General features: G+C 35.4%; 2 protein-coding genes across 2 annotated transcripts in view; both read left to right on the top strand.

Moving 5' to 3' along the window:
* Positions 1-1003, top strand: part of LOC110459061 (beta-1,4-N-acetylgalactosaminyltransferase bre-4-like) — a 12301-nt gene extending 11298 nt beyond the window's left edge. Inside the window, exon 5 of the mRNA XM_021511109.1 lies at positions 941-1003. Within this exon, the coding sequence (XP_021366784.1) occupies positions 941-1003 (63 nt within the window). The remainder of the gene's footprint in view (positions 1-940) is intronic.
* Positions 1004-1150: 147 nt separating this feature from the next.
* Positions 1151-7436, top strand: LOC110459060 (beta-1,4-N-acetylgalactosaminyltransferase bre-4-like). The gene is made up of 6 exons (XM_021511108.1): positions 1151-1175; positions 2560-2792; positions 3284-3471; positions 4265-4387; positions 5007-5102; positions 7041-7436. Exons 1-6 carry the CDS (start codon positions 1151-1153, stop codon positions 7261-7263), a joined length of 888 nt encoding a protein of 295 aa, XP_021366783.1. The 3' UTR covers positions 7264-7436.
* Positions 7437-15915: the final 8479 nt, after the last annotated feature.

Genomic DNA, 15915 nt, shown 5'->3' with positions numbered 1-15915 from the left:
TAATCTCCCTCACAACAATTGTGATATTTGAAATATGTATTGTCAAATCAAATTCAAAGTACAAATAATCTTTTCTTTTAATACTTAAAGAAACATCTGTAAAAGTAACATTTATATGATATGTATATACTGTTATGTTTTGTAACGAGAGGGCTTATATAGGCTATGCCTGTTGCCCAATTCCTTTTGTACATCAGATCAGTACAATAAAATATTCTGAAATGAAAAAAAAAATGTTGGGATGACCTGAAATCTAGAATAGAATGCGATGATAAGTCCGGTGTTTTGGACTATTTTGTGCGAAATTGTGATGAAATGAGATCGATTGAATTTATTGTGATTGAATTTTATAATTCTTAATACTGAGGTAAGTCAGTAATATCGTCTGCAGCTAGTTTTGACTAGAATCTAGCTTATTGTTAATTGTATGGTTTGTTAAGTAATAGCTGTTTAAACATAAAGTATAGAGGTCAACTGTACTGGAGCCCTATTATCTAGATAGATCTGCCTGCATTATTTGATTCGGGGGTACTCCATGGTCATTCAACTTCTGTACTGCTAGTCGTTCTGCCGGCGTAGCAGTCGATCTAGATTTTGGCCCCGTCAGACCTGAAAGTTATATTCATTACAGGCAACTGCCAACTTGTGCTTCAAACTGACTGAATCGTGGAATTTGAATCGATGTATTGACCAATTTCAAATATTTTTAGACCTATTTTTATGTAAATTATGGGTTAAATGCCTATATTACTTTACAGTAGAGTAATATGTTGTACATTTGTGCATACCTGCATTTTTCTCCATAGTCGATATGATTTTTCCCAGTTTGTTTACGCGGACTGGTTGTCCTTTATACCACCTCCGGGATTTTGACATGTTGGTGTTGGCGGATATATAAAACGTCTAAGCAATATTTCACTGGCCGGTGTTGTTTGTACAGGGTGTAGGCGACCACGGGACAGCAGGAGATGTTTTCGGGAGTAGACCATACTCGTGGGGGTAGTGCCCTAACATCTCTTGGGTTGGCACCTGGTCTGGTTTTGGTTAAGTGTTCATTGTATTGCAAATAATTGTCATTTCCATAGTCATTACACACGACCACAACACCCCATTTCCTTTCGTGATCTTCTGTAATGCTCCGCATTCCGAAATGTATGGTGTTGTTGAACCAGATGGTTCGTAAGAGGGATTCATGATTGTCATTACTCAATGGTTTTGTTTCGTCTAATTTGATGACTTTTTGAAATTGTTTACTTGTTGAATTTTTAAAGCCGTAATCATTACATTCCAGGTGCCTGTCACCACTACGTTAAGTTCTCCTAATAATACTAGGTTATAGATCTGTTTCATCCTTTCCTTTCACATTCATGAAAAATTACAAAAATACGTTTGCATAGTTCCTGAGGTGGTATTTGTAATGATTGGCCGTGACTCCTTCAGGTTTTGGCAGAGAAATTCTGACAGTTTGTCCATGTCAGATTCTGTCATTTTCTGTGTGTCCTGATCTGTTCATCTATAATGAATTTATCTATACCGATGTTTCGTCAACGAAACCTGGTAGATTGATTGGCGTTTTTGATGGGGGGAAATCAAGGTTATCTGATATGTTTTCAGCCAATAAAAATGCTTGTTAATCAACCTGAAGTGCAGAAAATCAATCGTCTGAACAATAGTAGTAGAAATAAGAAATAACCACCACCTATGGTGTATAATGTAGGAATGTGCTTTGAAGGTGACAATATATCAGGGAAAAGTTATTAATAAACATTTTCCAATCAGGCAATGTTTTATATAAAAAAGACGAAAGACGAAATAAAAATGGTTCACAAAATATTAATTTACAAGAGCTAAAATGGTGTTTATCATTGCACTTTTGCATTTTATATAAAATCATTTCTAGCCCAATTAATTTGATCACCTGTTGATGCAGAACCTGTCTATATGATTGAAGCAATGTTCAATCAATGTGTCCATAAGACAATAATTTCTATGACAGGCAATCACAAATAGATATGTTCATCTGACGTCTTAAATTGTTTAAGAAAATTGCGAGTATTGGTAAATGACATGAAGATTTTAGCCCGATTGGAATTCGCTAATCTCGCAACAACAGGGTGCAAGATAAACTCATTTGCGGTATTGTTTTAATTCCTTACATTCCAATGATTTTATATGCGTTTGCTTTTATTTTCCGGAAATCATTACTCATCATTACATTGTATGCCCGTTTTAATATGAGATTTGCATCGTAAAAACTTAAATAGAAAATCAAACACGGAAAACACAACACCGAAGACAACATACATGTACATGAACAAAAGCACAAGGTGGAAAATGTTTGAAACTCAACTCTTGTTTCGATTCATCGATTTGATCAGTCAGTAGATAATAAGCAATAACGTCGAGCCAAAACAAGAGTTGTGGCTTCTGAAGTTATAAAACGTCTTGCAAGATGAAAGTGTGACACTCACATGTTATTGCAACTCAACTTTGATAATTCATACAGTATTACATTGATTAAATATATGAGTGTGTGCGTGTGTTTGTTTATTCTTACAGTGGGAAAGGTTCCTGTAATGACAGCAGTATATAGTTGGGAGTCTCTAGAGGAGAAGTTTCATAACGTTGAGATGGGAGGTCGGTACCGCCCCACCCACTGTACAGCCCGTCACAGGGTGGCAATAGTGGTACCCTTCCGGGACCGTGAGATACACCTGAAAATCTTGCTCAACAACCTCCATCCATTCCTACAAAATCAGCAGCTTGACTACGCCATCTTTATTGTTGATCTGGTAAGCAAATATTTAGAAATGTTCTTTCATATAAAAAACAACAAAATAATATGATACCAAACTGTTTTTATAATCCTTCCAAAAAGAAGTTAACCTAAGTTGAAACAATTTTTTGATGATGTTATTATTGACTTATGATCAAGGCAGTGTTTCAGAGGAAAAAATTAAACCTTTTTCTTTACAACTAGGTAAATTGTCATAGTAATCCAGAGGTGCCACAATTTAGTAACGTTTGCTGCGAGAGTAGAAAGGTAAACTATCCGCAAGGTTGTAAATGGCAAATTATACTAATAATCAAAATATTTTATAAATTGGTAAAATTATAGCTCAAAATATCATATTGTTTATCAGTTTGTATGTACAGTAAAAATAAATATGGCCCTAAAACTGACCCCTGTGGTACCCCGCCTTTAACGTTTTCCTGTATCACATATAATATCTGACTACTGTTCCCAACATTACTTTCTATGACTGATTTTGTTTTATTTTAGATGCCGGAAGTAACCTTTAACAGAGCCATGCTACTTAACATTGGTTTCACAGAGGCCCTTAAACAGTATGATTACCAGTGTTTTATTTTCCATGATGTGGATCTTATACCTGAGATGGGACATAACATGTACAGCTGTCCAGAGAACCCGCGTCATATGTCAGTTGCTATAGACACAATGAATTATAGGTAAGTCTTATATACGCTCATTTAAATGAATCGGGTTATTGTTACCAATGAACTGGGAAAAAAAATGTTGAAATAAGTAGAAAAAAATATATCACGATTACAATACACAAGGACAAACTCAGAAGTCTGCATGACAAAAAATGTGATATACGAGACATCACAATAATGGGAAGATTTTTTATCCGCCACTTAAATCATTTTCATATGACTACCGCCAGGAATCAAAATAGCAGTCATGCATATAACGATACAAAGTATACACGGTGCTATCCCTTTCCTCGTAAAACTACTATTCTTTCAATTCAGATCCTCTGTGAGCAGGTATTGGAAATAATTGTAGTTCCTATCAAAATCGTGTATCAAGACCAATTTGTACCAAAATAGTCTGTTAGGAACGTCCAAGACATCATCTTAAAACAAAACTGCCAGTGCCTTCCATAACGTCTTGTACTCAATGATCTTATGAAAAAGCACGTACAGATTTCCTGTTTTTGTTTGGAATATATAAGTTGTGGGATTAACACATCTCGGTGCATTGTTACTTTGTACTTGTAACTTTATAACTTTCTAAGTATATAGAATAATAACTGTTTGGTACAAAATATAGCTAGTATATCTGTACATTGTGAGTTATAGTTTGGTTTTAAAGGCATACCTAGCTACATCCAAACGACTCCAAATTGAGTTTTATGTAACGTACTCTGCATAGCAGAGACAGACATAATAACGTATACATACATAAGTTTATGAGCTGTAATATAATAACCAGAAACGGAATGTCCTTTTTCAACAGATTGCCGTACAACAATATATTTGGAGGCGTGGTAGCCATGACAAAGGAGCAGTTTCAGCAGGTCAATGGATTCTCCAACAAGTACTTCGGATGGGGTGGGGAAGACGATGACATGTTTAACAGGTATTTTAGTTAAGAAGTAGAACGCATTTTTGTTTTACGCCTTTCATTTTGTATGTATGTAATTATTTAAATGCTACATATCTGTCGTTTTTAAGACTGCTCCTAATACAGCAGACTGTCGACCTAGCGTGCATTGTTTAGGTACGAGGAAACACCTTTTAAAACAGTTAGTCGGTCGCTGAAGAATAACGGAATTATAAAATATTTAACTCAACTGTGTTGTTTGTTATAATACATGATGGTTTTATTTGTCGTCTTGCCAGGTTTGTAGATTATATCTTAAACTCATTTGAATGAATGTGTTCACCTGTTTTGGAATCGTAATTATAAAACAATTCTAATGATCAAAACAGATTCAACTGGAGAGTACATTATGATATATTATTTTTTATATCTTGTAAGTACACCTTTCTTTAACTTGTTGTTTACAATTGGAAGAATCGCAGAGCGTTATGAAAGATGACATGAGCAGATACAATATACCTAATGAAAAAGTATGACAATAATTATTGCATGTCTACGGCGCTGGTTTTATATATTTTTGCATAAAGTGACGGAATGTAATTCAAAGTTCATGTTCACAGCTCTGGTTTCATTTAGATTTGATATTCTGTTACAGAATACGACATAACAACATGTCTATAACGAGATACCCTGTCGACGTCTCCCGCTATAAAATGTTGTCTCATAGAAAAGAACTCGGAAATCCAGACAGGTGAGTATTATATATGTTTAATCATCAATACTATCAGGAAAAGACTGCAAAAGTGTTAATCTTCCCAAATATAAGTTAACTATTCAAATACGGCATAGTCAATATCAACTGAAGCCCATCTATGTTATGTTTTACATTTGAAATTAAGTTAAAATTGCTGTATGTAGATAGGTAAAGTTTACAATTTCCGTTTCCCTCTGACGATAATATATTGATCACGTCGATTTTTTGTTGTTGCCTTGTATTTTGTTTTGGCCCTGTTTCATAAATAGAAATGTAAAATTCCATAGATGTATTCAATATTGGAGTAAAATAGATTTTCCCTGTTATTTATAATCAAATAATAATATTTTGTTCAATATCAAGTTTTTCACTATTTCTGCAATTTTGCGAAATACAAGGGAATATTAATTCTATTTTTCAAAACGAGTCATATAAACAAAACAAAAATTCTGACATTGACCCAGAATTATTTTTTAAAAATGTTAAAAACGTTATATTTCAGATTTTTTTGTTTCAATCGCTCTAGCATTTTTTTCGATTTTCGAAGAATTTATGAGCATATATAAGTAGTATTATATAATCCAAATATATTCGCTGCTATACGTATGATTTCGACATGTCCTGTATCCAAACAAAATAATGTTTATGACCACAATACAGTTATACATACCAATATGCGATTTTGAAGCTCATTAATACACATTCTAACACGATTCGTTTGCAACGCGTGTTTTGATTGGATACGGACCATGTTCTAATCTACGATATAATCATGATCAATCGTGTTAAGCTCTTAAGCCACGCCCCGTTTCTAGCAAAAACAATATGGCGTCAAGCTCGCCTCTTACCGAAACCCCGCTGATAAGGCTAGCTAGTAGGCAACAGAACAAAACAACCGATAAAATGCATTTGTTGAATGAATTCAAAAGTAAAAAGTACACATTCCTTGTTCTTACCTCCATTTATTACTGAAACGTTCGTTCCATCCGTGTGAAGGCATCTATTTAGATCCGAAATCAAATGAAACATTTCACATGTGTCGTATGCATTTATACAAAACTATACAAATGATCATCGATTTTCCGATTTTGTCGATAAGCAAAGATTGGTATGCATACTGACATGGAAATATAAGAACTTGGTCAATACTAATCCAAATGTGACGCATAAACTTTGGTAACAGGACGTTCACAAACAATCCAAACAATCTCTCGCCAGTATGGGCGGGGCCAAATGACCGATTTTAAAGGTCCTTTCCGATTGGTCAGTCCGTTGCAGAATGACACGTCGCCAGTTCAGGTCACAAAGTATTTTACTCCGTACTTTTGTACAAGGAAATACAATGTTTCTAAACATATAAGCGTAGTATATTTGCTAAGGCGTGTTAGAATGGGGATAGTACGTTGTTTTTCGTGTCTATACTGGCGATTAGAACATGAAACTTGGTTTAAACTCTCGACCAATAACACGACCCGAAATATTGAATATTTCGTGTTGCATTTATATAATTTTCATCATAATGGTGAAACTTTGTGAGGGAGAATGATCGTCGTAGCTTAATTGTGGCATTTCACCTAGCGTAATGAGGACAAATTCATCATAAAAGCTTGTATAAGTTACATATTAAATCGCACAGTATTATTAATATAAATTGCAAAATTAACACTTTAAGAATGCAAGGAGAATGCAAGGAAATATTAATATTTTACTGTGCGAAACTTTCCTGGTATACAATAAGGAAAACAAACACAACAAAATGCCGGCACCAATATTGTGCAGTGAACAGCGTTTTAGATAAATTAAAATTAATCGAAAACTACTCATAAAAATATATATCAGATAAGATAATATACATAATTGCTAAAATGAACATCATATCGTGGATATAATTTCTTTGTGATTGTGTGAATCCTTATATATTGATTTATTTTGCAGATTTCGTTTATTACAAGGCTCTAAAAAGCGATTGCAAAAGGACGGACTAAACAGCCTTAAATACTCGCGACAGAAGCTCGAACTTCGAAAATTATACACGTATCTGTTGGTAGATATTGACGAGGTGTATATTATGAGCAATGGTTTGTACAACCGGAGTCATCATCAGCAATACCAACATAAGTTACAGCAACAGTTCCAGGAGCAACAGGTCGACATATAACGCGTTGACAGAAGCAACCAAGGAACACAACAAAATCAACAACTGAAGAAAGAAATACAACAAAATCAACAAACAAACAAAACAAGAACAATGTAACGAAACGAGGTTTATGAATAATTAAATGTACAGTTGTACCACTGACAAGTATTACACATGTATATACTATCACAGACAGGAATAACACATATATATACTATCACAGAAAAGTAATACATATGTATATACTACCACATACATGTATTGCACACGTATATACTACCACATACATGTATTACACATGTATATACTATCACAGACAGGCATAACACATGTACGTACCATCACAGACAGGTTTTACACATGTATATATTATCACAGAAAAGTAATACATATGTATATACTACCACATACATGTATTGCACATGTTTATACTACCACGCACATGTATTACACATGTATATACTATCACAGACAGGAATAACACATGTATGTACTATCACAGTCAGGTATTACACATGTATATACTACCACATACATGTATTACACATGTATACACCATCACAGGTATTACACATGTATATATACTACCACAAACAGGTATAACACATGCATATTTATATACATTATACAATAATTGTCCATTACATTTACCTGATACATATGTGTTGTACATACATTTATATATACATATACATCACTATACAGGCAGTGGAAGATTCATGTATCACTTTTGACAGTAAGACAGGTAATAATACTTGATTGCCTAACACTGTATATATGGACAGGTATTATGACACATGCAACACTCTTTAAACAGGTGAAACAGAAAATGGTATAGGTATTATTTTAATTTCAATGAGAGGGTGAAGATATATCAGGGCTTTAACAATACCTAATAGTGCTTTACCTGTAATTGAGAAATACACATTTTTTTATTGTTTTGTTACATGCATTATTTTGTTAAACGAATAGGTATATATCATATATATTATAGACCATTTAATATTGCTAAATGTGCATCAAACAAATAATATGCTGGGGGTGCTGGATCTTGATCTTTTAGGGCAGACATAGAGATTTTACACAAATCTACACAACTATAAATTATCTAGTGATATTCAAGACTTGAAAGAACCAATCTGATGATGAAATGTGTATCACTTGTCTATAATACATATAATATACCTTTTGTCTGTGATAGTAAATATATGTTTATAAACAATAGATAAAAGTTCCTTATAATTTATATGATAGTTAAGATAAGTAATATGTGTATAACAAGTCTTAAACAAAAGAAATTCATGTTTTATAATAACCTATCTGTGAATAAAAAAGATAACTTTATAACCGGTCTGAAACTATCAATATTTTGTTCTTACATGTCTTTGATAGTTAACACAAATTTATGACCAGCCTGAAACAATAATTAAAAATTGATAACCTGCTTGTGATAGTAATACAAATGTTATAGCCAGTCTGATACAAGTTATAAGTTTTCCTAACATGTCAGCTTAAATAATAAATATAATTAAATCCACATGTTTTATCAGTTTTAAACAATATGTTATGTTTCTGTTACTTTTTGTGAAAGTTAACACACATTCATAACTAGTCTAATGCGGCGTTCACACAGTGCTGATTATGGCTTCCATTTGAGATCAGATATCGCTACGACACGAAAAGCGAAAACGTCGGATTTCTTTCCTCAGTGATCTGGAATGTCCTATCATTGTCTGAACGCAGTCGTATAGGTTCGTAACAGAGTCCTACCGATCGGGAATGGTCCGGAGAGGTCGGCCAAGCACTCCCGCCAGTTAGGTGCGTCCCGTAACGTTCGAGAAACTCAGCCCCGATTTTGTCTAGTCGGATTACAATCGTGACTATGTCGTGACAGATTCTGCTGTATCGGATCAAAATCGAAACAATATCCAGTGTTGTCTGGACGGTGTCTTGACGGTGTCGTGTGGATCGGGACGCTGTCGTGATGAACGGGCAAGATTTGGAGACATTTTTCATTGCCTTTTTTTGCCTAATACGTCCAGATTGGGTCCAGATCTTGCCGAATGCGTCGGTTCACTGTCCAGTCACTGTCGGATCTCTGTCGGATCGCGTTCGGGAGAATCGGGACGCTGTGGGAGAGATTCGGTCGTTTTTTACCGGAAGATACAAATCGGATCAGATTCGTCTGGAAACGGCTGAATCGGGACGCTTCCTGAACAATATCTGATTGTTGTCGCGATTAAATAAATGTTTTCACAATTTGTGAATTTTCCGCCACGAATCACAGGATCTTGATCAGACTTTTGACAAATTTTAATCGGGAGCGGTCCTATCAATCCGAAAAATTTTGAATGTGTGACTGAGGCTTAAAGCGATAATTAAAATTTCATAACCTGTCTAATAATAAATAGGTGTATTAATTCAATTTTATTAAGTTACGGGAAACTAAAGGAAATCAGGGAAGACAATAAAGATATAAACATTTAATGACTTAACAGTAAGTTATACATACAGGACCTATTTTCCTTCCGTTGTGAAATACAAAGGAATAACCCTTTCTCAACCACTTACCCCTATATATCTCCTATTTCTTTTTTAAATAATGTAAATCCCGCTAAATCTAGGCGTATATTTGGTGACACTGAACTTCTACTTGCACTTTCACATACTCCATTTCCGGTTAAAAAATAATACGCAACTGAGGCTTCCGATTAGGCAAAGCTCGCCGTGCACAGCTGTCCTTTGCCGCATTCGTTATTTTCATCAATAATGTTTATTTGGAATTTCTCTAGCGACGTCTTATGCTATTTTTAGAGTAGAGGTTTGTATTTTTATTTACATTTAACTACGGTCGAGGTCGTACGTTAGACTTACGAAACACAGTACTCATAGATGGTCTGTTATTGTGATAGTCAGTTGTTTTAGACTATGAGGAGAGTGTACTCCATTAGAAACTTCTATAGTGCCATATTAGTTCGTAATAAGCAATGTAACTGAACATAAATTGTACATATATTTATTCTTTGAAATATCATCTGGCTGTCATTGTGGTTGCTATGTAAATACTTATTAAACAGACTTAGTTAACTTTACATTTGGTGTTGTCAATTATGTCACTGAGTGGTTACTAAATAAATATAAGCCTTGTAACCAGAGGCTGGAGAGTGCACCTCACTGACCAGAGGTTTTTGACTAATAATAGATTTGCAACCAAAGGTAATAGAGGGCACCTGGCGTACCGGAGGGCTCACCAAAAATACACTTTACGACCACGTTACATTGGTGGCAGCGTTGGGATACAAGTGAAATCCGGTGAGCCTAAAGAATCACTCCGTGACAGTGACAAAATTTGAGAATTTGTAGAGTTGGAGTTAAATGTACAAAATGCCAAGAGGTACAAAGAAGCGTAGGTCACAGACAGTCGCTAGGTAAGATAGGGACACAGATAAGAATGCAGGTCAGAAACAGACAAAAAGGGTAGTAGAGATCAGTGGGAATGATTTGGTGGATGTTGAAGAAAGAAATATAGAGGTAGATGAGAGGAGGAAGAGACAAAAAGCCTATAAGATATAGGGATGAACATGACAATGAGGTTATAGGAGAACTTATACAAACCCCTGAGAACAATGACTAAAATCAGAGTGACCATAACAAGTAATGACCCTCCGGTAACCGTGACCATGTTTTTAAACCTTCAGAAAGAGATGGGAACTATGCTCTCAAATATAATTGACAGACCCGATCGATTAGAAGTACCAAACGAACCAGGTGAGATAGAAGATGGGGAGGTTGAAAATAGACTGAACCAGGGTGAACCGAGTAAGGGAAGTAGACATGACAAGTCTACAAGGTTGATTTTAGACCAACAGAGTAGGCCAGAGTACCAGGAGGATACAGAGGGGAAAATATATGACCAATCTATAAGGATGACAAGAGACCAACCTAGTAGACCGATGTACCAAGAGGATCAGAATGTTACCCAGAGTTATGATGGAAAGCCTAACTGGACATACCATAGGGCTGATTTTGTAGACCATTTATACCAAAGTAAAACACATGACCAGTGTTATGGAGCAACAGGGAGAGAGATGTGTGTAAGACCTTCATTACTTAATGGAGAGCTTAATCCTTACCAGTACCAAAGCAATACCAGTCAAACAAGGGACAGACCCCCATGTTCTAAACCTGAAAGCTATGATTGAAAGACAAGTTGGACAAAATACCTGACCTGTTTTAACCTGTTGGCTACCATAAATCACTGGACCACAGAAGTAAAAGCATTGCAATTAACCTCATGTTTGACTGGAGCAGATTGCAGCATATTGGGAGATCAGAAAACAGAAGAGTTGGAGAATTTTGAGTTACTGGTCCCAACTCTATCAGCACAATTTGAACCTAAGAACCAATGTGAGATGTATAGAGCAAAGGCCGAGTCTAGGATGAGAAAGAACAAAGGGTCACTGGTACATGTATCATTAGTACAGGATGTAAAGAGATTTGCTAGTCTGGGATACCCGACAGCACCAACAAAGGGTCGATAAAGTCTAGGGTATAGATACTTCAGAGGCGCATTGAATGACGAGGATATGGAATGGGCCATGTGTCAGGGTAGCGCGGAGAATAAAGATGAAGCATTACATCTGGCTCTCAAATTCGAGGCATTCAAGACAGGACGAAATAAGGGGAGGATAGAACGTCAAAACCTCCGACAGGTTGCAAAAGAAGATGATGGAGAAGAAACCTATGATGATACTAGAACAGTTGATGACAATTCAATTGAACCCTTAGCTAGGAAAGTAGACAACCTACAGAGACTAGTACAGATTTCCAGCAATGTCAAGAGCCATAAATGTCAGAGACGAGGACATATACCTTATTAATGTAAAACATGACGTGTCTGTTTTAAATGTGAAAAACCTGGCCATATTGCAGCCGAATGCAGGGAGACTAATGCAGAGTAATAATTACCAGACTCAAGAGAACAGCATATTGGAAGACAATGTATAATCAATCATTCGGGACTGCATGTTAACCAGTGTAAAAGAAGAGGATGTTGAAGGACATTGAGTAATCATTCATTAGTATGATAACCAATGTGAAAGAAGAGGATGTTGGAGAACATTGAGAAATCATTCATTACCAAGTATGTGTGAACCGATATAAAAGAAGAGGATGTTGGAGTAAATATTTGATACTTGATGAATGATTTCACACATTTATTGCTCAACTGTGTATTTCGTCACCGTTGACAATGATCATCTTTCCCGCGAAAAAGGCTGTTCAATTAATGTTTTCATGACAGTGCTTTGCTTTTTAACGTGAAAAACTAAATGTAGATTTGATAGAACGTAAATCTAAACTTTGAAATGCATCTTTTTAACACTTATGAGGGTATGCAACATAGTTACGTTCAAACATATTCTCCAAGATGTTAGCAAGATTATGCTAGCTTTTTCTATTCGAAGAACAAAATGAGATCGTAAACTCCTAAATAGTATTCATCGCTAGACATAAAATGGCTTAAAACCTGTGATGTATATACAGTAAGTATGCACATTCTGTTCATGAAACATGTGATGTGCTGTGGTGATGAGATTAATCTTTTTTGCTAAACTAGAATATTATTGCGATCTATGTTTAGACCATATAAAGAGGAACAATTAAATGGTACCATGATATTTGTGTAAATTGGGACCATCTATTTATTTGTCTATCGCCTTTATGTAACAGATAGGAAACAGTGCGTTTGAGGAGTGTTGGGCACGAACATACTGGCAATTTAATCTGTGATAAGAATGCGTGTTTATATGTGTTTGAAAAGCATGAGCGTGATATATACAAGTGGTTATGTTGATGTTAGTATATGAAAGGAGGAACGGATGGTGTTAAATAAAATCGATAAATTATCACACTATTGTTGTTATTTCTTTTCGTTTTCGACATTGTACAAGGTGTTCCTGGGTCACCTCTCACAAACGTGTTGCAGGATAAATATCTACCTGTACGACTAAATATTTTTAGGTCATCTGGTTAAAGATCAAGTGATCATGAACTGATGTCATGACGCGGAGTCCTTCAACTGTTCAAAAAAACAAAAGTACACATCCATATCAGTCGTCTCAAAGCGGTTCACAAATTATCATCCGTGGTTATAGGGCCTTTGCAACCAGCCAATACCTTTCTCTACTCCCTGGGGAGCATACAGCCAGAGCTGCCATTTCGGCGCGAACAGCTAGCATTCAACAATTCTAGCACTGTCCAACACGAACTCATTTACAGCTTAATAGACTTGAACAAACGGAGTAAAGTATCTTGATCAAAGATACAACACAGTACAGTGCCGTGACTCGAACCATCAACCCTTTGGTCACGAGACCGGCGTCCCACCACTAGACTACCGTGCCTCCTTTTATATCAGCAGCAACAATTAATCAAATGCGAAAACACTAACAAACACTAACCTGTAAAGTAAAACAGAAAAATTACTTCTTTCATCATTAATCTTCAGTATACTTACATTTAGTGATTGATTAATGGTTAAACTTGTCTATTTCATCAATTACCAAATAATTGTTGCCCATTGCATTTTTCTATAATTCAACTTACTTGTCAAAGTTCGGGTGCAACTTTGCAAATAATCATGAAAAAAGGCTACTGGGTAATGATCTGATCCTGGAATTAAAATATAGAGCATTTGTACACCATCGATGTAATTAGTTTTAATAATTAACAAATATAAGCATAGTTATAATACATTATTTAAGAAGCAGTATTTAAAGGTTCGGTGACTTTTAAATACATGATTTTTTTTTTTAAACAATTTTGACAAAAGTTAGATTGTTTTCCAACTTGAATAACATACCAAGAAAAAACATTTTTAAACTTTTAATCACCTCATAGCAAACATCTTAAAGTCTATATACCTTGCTATCTCGCATAAAGTGTTGAGATGAAAGACCGTAAGGAGATATGGTTGATGTGCCTTTATGCCGACATAATTATAGTTGTCTACCCCATCCCTTCCACTGAACACGGTCCATCATCATTGAAGTTCCACTGGTCCAGCTGCTTACCTTACAACCAGAATGTTACAGATATTGGTGTTTGTCAATTTTCATCTTGCCCTTTCTTTTGCCCTGTAGAGTTATTTTTATTCATCATCAAACTTTACGTTACAATTAACTAAGGTAAGGAAAGATGCAGTGTATCCTCTTCCTTGTCCGTGTATATTTCCACTTCCAATACACAGTTTGTATTTAATCAACCATTGAAGATTTCCTAAGGGCCGGTTTCCAAAACGGCCCCTTCTCTGATTCAAATTTCCTGTTGGTGGTGCATTGCCCATGCCGTTGTGGTCAAAAATCTATAAAGTATAAAGATTTAGGTCACTTGGTTTGTTTTTTATGGCTCCTCAAATTTGTACCTTTCAGAAAANTTTTTACCCGGGAACTCCGGCTTTCCTCCACCACCAAAACCTGGCACGTCCTTAAATGACCATAGCTGTTAATAGGACATAAACACAAACAAACAAACCAAACCAAACTGCAGTTTCAATGTCTGTTTAGGAAAAATCGACATTTGGACATGTATGTATTAATGTAGATTAGACAATATATATATATATATATATATGACTCAGGATTCGAAAGCATTAGAGAAAATGTTTAACTGCGGCCTCCGTTAATTATTTTGCCAACATTTTTGAAACTGGGGTTATATATGTTCTACAAGAAAATACAAACGTGTTGATTTTATCTAACGGAAGTACGTGTTTGTGTTTACCTCAATATCAACAAGCCGTAATTATGTAAGATGACCTCGATAATCGAATAACAGCTCTTTTGCACCTGCAAACATTTATCACGTGATTCCAATGTCTTTATTTCACAATTTCACAAAATTTATTAATTTTCATGTTATCAGTAGTTTTTATTTGTCCTGTTTAGCCTGGATAAATTTGGAAAGAATTATATCTGCCTTATCGTTTGATGATTTAGTGAAAATATACGAGAATCGATAAGGACGAACAGATACAATGTACATCCATCATGCCTGCTGTCTTAGTGTAACCCTTCATCAATAGCAGGTTGAGTGGAAATTTTGTTTGGCTGGTGAAAGAAATAACTCAACATAACTTAACTTGATGGAAAACTCAATTACTAATTAAGGGCCCGAAATTCAGTATCAATCGCCATTTGGTTTCTAAATTCCACAAAAAGCGGCAAAATTACGTTTTCGTGCATGTTTTTTTCAGGTTTTGTTCTTATTAAGAGTCAGACATCTACATAACAGCATATCTGACTGATGTTGATGACATATCGAGGAAATAAAATATCGTGTTTCCCTCACATACTCAAGTGCTCTCGTTTATATCAACCCATTATTGACCTCTATAGAGAAGGAAGTAAGATACATCACAGTTGAGTTCCAAGTGATTGAAGCAGAAGAAACAATGAGGCGTAAGTTGATCTCCTCTATTGTTGTGATATTGAAACTACAAAGGACACAACATCTGTGACAGAATGGACTGAAAGGGCGACTTAATAATCACATGATCGAAAAGCACCACAGTTTAGCACACAGGATCGTCATACGTCAAATTTTGATCACCCAATCTAGAGCAAAAATGTCCAAAAGTACGGTTATTTACACATGAAAGTAAGCAAATTAGTG

The sequence above is a fragment of the Mizuhopecten yessoensis genome, unplaced genomic scaffold, assembly GCF_002113885.1.
Source record: "Mizuhopecten yessoensis strain PY_sf001 unplaced genomic scaffold, ASM211388v2 scaffold9963, whole genome shotgun sequence".
NCBI lineage: Eukaryota > Metazoa > Mollusca > Bivalvia > Pectinida > Pectinidae > Mizuhopecten > Mizuhopecten yessoensis.
Note: the sequence above shows the minus strand (reverse complement) of the source record. Positions and strands in the feature narration are given on the sequence as shown.

Bases quoted from the DNA above. Each gene is read 5' to 3' on its own strand.
- LOC110459060 (XM_021511108.1), top strand. From the start codon at position 1,151: ATGTATGGTGTTGTTGAACCAGATG. The intron at 1,176-2,559 runs GTTCGTAAGAGG...TTATTCTTACAG, and splicing joins TGGTGTTGTTGAACCAGATG to TGGGAAAGGTTCCTGTAATG. The intron at 4,388-5,006 runs GTATTTTAGTTA...ATTCTGTTACAG, and splicing joins GACGATGACATGTTTAACAG to AATACGACATAACAACATGT.